The 2,884-nt window shown below is 34.8% G+C and overlaps 1 protein-coding gene across 1 annotated transcript; it reads left to right on the top strand.

The window, feature by feature from the left end:
* Positions 1–123: 123 nt before the first annotated feature.
* tm4sf4 (transmembrane 4 L six family member 4) lies at positions 124–2,636 on the top strand. Its single transcript, XM_026924061.3, has 5 exons — positions 124–436; positions 710–799; positions 1,171–1,304; positions 1,653–1,836; positions 2,169–2,636. Exons 1-5 carry the CDS (start codon positions 263–265, stop codon positions 2,175–2,177), a joined length of 591 nt encoding a protein of 196 aa, XP_026779862.1. The 5' UTR covers positions 124–262; the 3' UTR covers positions 2,178–2,636.
* The last annotated feature ends 248 nt before the right edge of the window (positions 2,637–2,884 follow it).

Below are 2,884 nucleotides of genomic sequence, written 5' to 3'. Positions count from 1 at the left end.
AGGGCAGGGACATGTTGTGGTAGAACATTAACAGACAGGTTGTTGTAAGTGCAACAAATGTTGTAAATCTGACATGGAAGTGGTGACATCATATTGCAAAGGTATATATATGCACAAACGTACGTCTCCCCTCAGATCAACGGGGACCACAAGGTGGAAAGGGACTCTGGAATAGAGGAGAATTAAGACAAAGGTTTTGGACCTCTTGGACTAGCACTTTTTTACTTTTTGAAACACACGCAAAAAAAAAAAAGACTGAAACATGTGTTCTGGGAATTTTGCAAAGTGTTTAGGCATCACCCTCATTCCTTTAGCTATTCTTTGCTTCCTCTGCAACATTCTGCTGCTTTTCCCTGGTGGTAAAACTGCTGAAAACAATCAAGACATTACAGATGAGGCCTGGTACTTCGGAGGAATAATAGGCTCTGGAATATTGGTGAGTGACCCCATTTTTTTGTGAGTGCCTTTAATATTGTGAAATTACACTCTATTTCAAGTATTAATTATCCACACAATATATAGGATGGAAGTTCCTCAAAGTGAGCTTAAAGTGAGCTAGTGATCAATATAGCAATTTCGGACAATGATATTTTCATAAAAAAATCTTACTTGCTACTAGAATGTAGATATTCTGCAGATGTAAATGAGGTTTGTGTCGAAAGAAATAACGTGTATGAGTTTACGTTTGTCCATGGTCATGTTTTTAAAGATGATTTTCCCGGCGCTGGTCTTCTTGGGGCTGAAAACCAACGACTGCTGCGGCTGCTGTGGCAATGAGAGCTGTGGGAAAAGATGTGCGGTGAGGATTCACTCTATTCTTCATGTTCCACTCTTACTGTCCTAGATACACACACAGACAAACACACACACAAGCACACACACTCCAACCTCCATCAAAGAAAAACAAGGAAACATTTTTGTGTGCTGCTGTTGTAAAAGGTGTACTTTTTCATTTCTTATTTCTCATATAAAAGGTGTACTTTCTCATTTGATGGTGTTTGTTGCGACACCTCTTTTAAAATGTTCTCCAAAAGCAAAAATTTCTTGTTTCTTCATGAATGCCATATAAGAATGTTTCCTTTATTAAAATATGTTCCATATACAATCAAATACTTTGCATACCATCATTCACTGGATTTTAATTGATGTCCTATTTTAATCTCTATCTAGATGTTTTTCTCCATTATATTTGCTGGAGTTGGCGTTTTGGGAGCTGGCTATTCTTTCATCATTTCTGCGGTTGCCATCAATCGGGGGCCTAAATGTTTAACAAATGGCACCTATGAATACCCATTCAGTGAGGGGTAGGTACTGACGGGAAGTTATTTTTGCTCCAAGTGGATATTGATGTAGTCATCAGAGATGCACTTCTGCTTAACTTAGAAGGGTATCAAATGTTCAAAAATAAGTCCAAAATGTAAAGCTTGCTCAATTAATATAAGTAGTGTTCTGTAGATAGAAATGAAGCTGATTGGTTGATTTAATTCGCATAAAATCCCATGCATTCATAGTTCAAAAAGCATTCTTCAAGTACAGCAATTACATACACTTTACATACAGTGGTAATTTACATATATCTATATATACTACCAGTGTGATTTCTGAGTAGTCGTTATCCTCTTTTTAACATTTTCTGTGTTTTCTATCCTAAGTAACTACCTGTCCAACACATCAATGTGGACGCTATGCACAGGGCCTTCAGGCATCGTGTCCTGGCACCTTACGCTCTTCTCCATGCTGTTGATTATGGGCCTGGTTCAAATGGCACTGTGCGCATTTCAGGCTGTCAACGGCCTGATCGGCACCATCTGTGGAGACTGCTGCGGATGTTGCGGGGTACGATGAAACACTTATAAACTAATCTATCTTTGCAAACCCACCACTCCACCCCCACCCTCAAACTTATGAATAGAACTAGCTAAAAATTTATTTACACAAAGGTGAAGTTCTATACAGATGCTACAGCAAAAGTGTAAAGATATTGAATTATTAGATTAGTGTAAGTTTATAATTAACCTTTAATCAAATCAGCAAGTGGTGTATTAACTCCACTAGTGTTAAATTAACTCAGAAGCCCAAACAAGGCCACTGAACTGATGTCTGTGTTTTCTGCACTTAAATTGTTCACAAAGTGTAACTTCTTTCCACTGCTTTCTTTTCTCCAACAGGGCTCTTGAACTGAATAAGACTCCAGAAAAGAGATTTAATATACCATGAAGATATCAGGAATGTTGAATTTGTTTTTTTTTTTTTTTGCCTACATATTCCAGATTTTTTTTTTTTTTTTTTAATTTATGCCACTCAGACATTTTGTACAGGTTTACAGTGTACACTATGCCTCTTTTGCTTGATGGCGCTGCTTATGAAGGCAAACGAGAAATGTAATATTTATATGAAATGTTTAAAGATCACTCACATTTTAACACAAAGTGTGTTTTTTTTTTTTTTAAAAAAATTGCTTTTTGTTTTTGCAAAATATGGACAACAAATAGTTGTAGGAATCACTTTTTAGACACCAAAACCTTTAGTGTAATTAGTGACACAAGACTGTACAACAGAATATGAGAATTACATATACTGTATATATATATATATATATATATATATATATATATATATATATATATATATATATATATATATATATATATATATATATACATACATACATACACACACACACACACACACATATATATATATATATATATATATATATATATATATATATATATATATATAAAATGTGTGTGTGTTGGAAAGCTTGATACCAAATATATTCTTAAATAATAAAATGATCAATGCTAAACACAGACGTCCTAGTCTTCTTTTCAATGCAACAGCATTGCACAATCCAGCACAATATCTGTATAACATGCTTTTG

This window comes from Pangasianodon hypophthalmus, chromosome 11 (genome assembly GCF_027358585.1).
Source record: "Pangasianodon hypophthalmus isolate fPanHyp1 chromosome 11, fPanHyp1.pri, whole genome shotgun sequence".
In the NCBI taxonomy this organism is placed as follows: domain Eukaryota; kingdom Metazoa; phylum Chordata; class Actinopteri; order Siluriformes; family Pangasiidae; genus Pangasianodon; species Pangasianodon hypophthalmus.
This window is presented reverse-complemented; position numbering and strand designations above follow the sequence as displayed.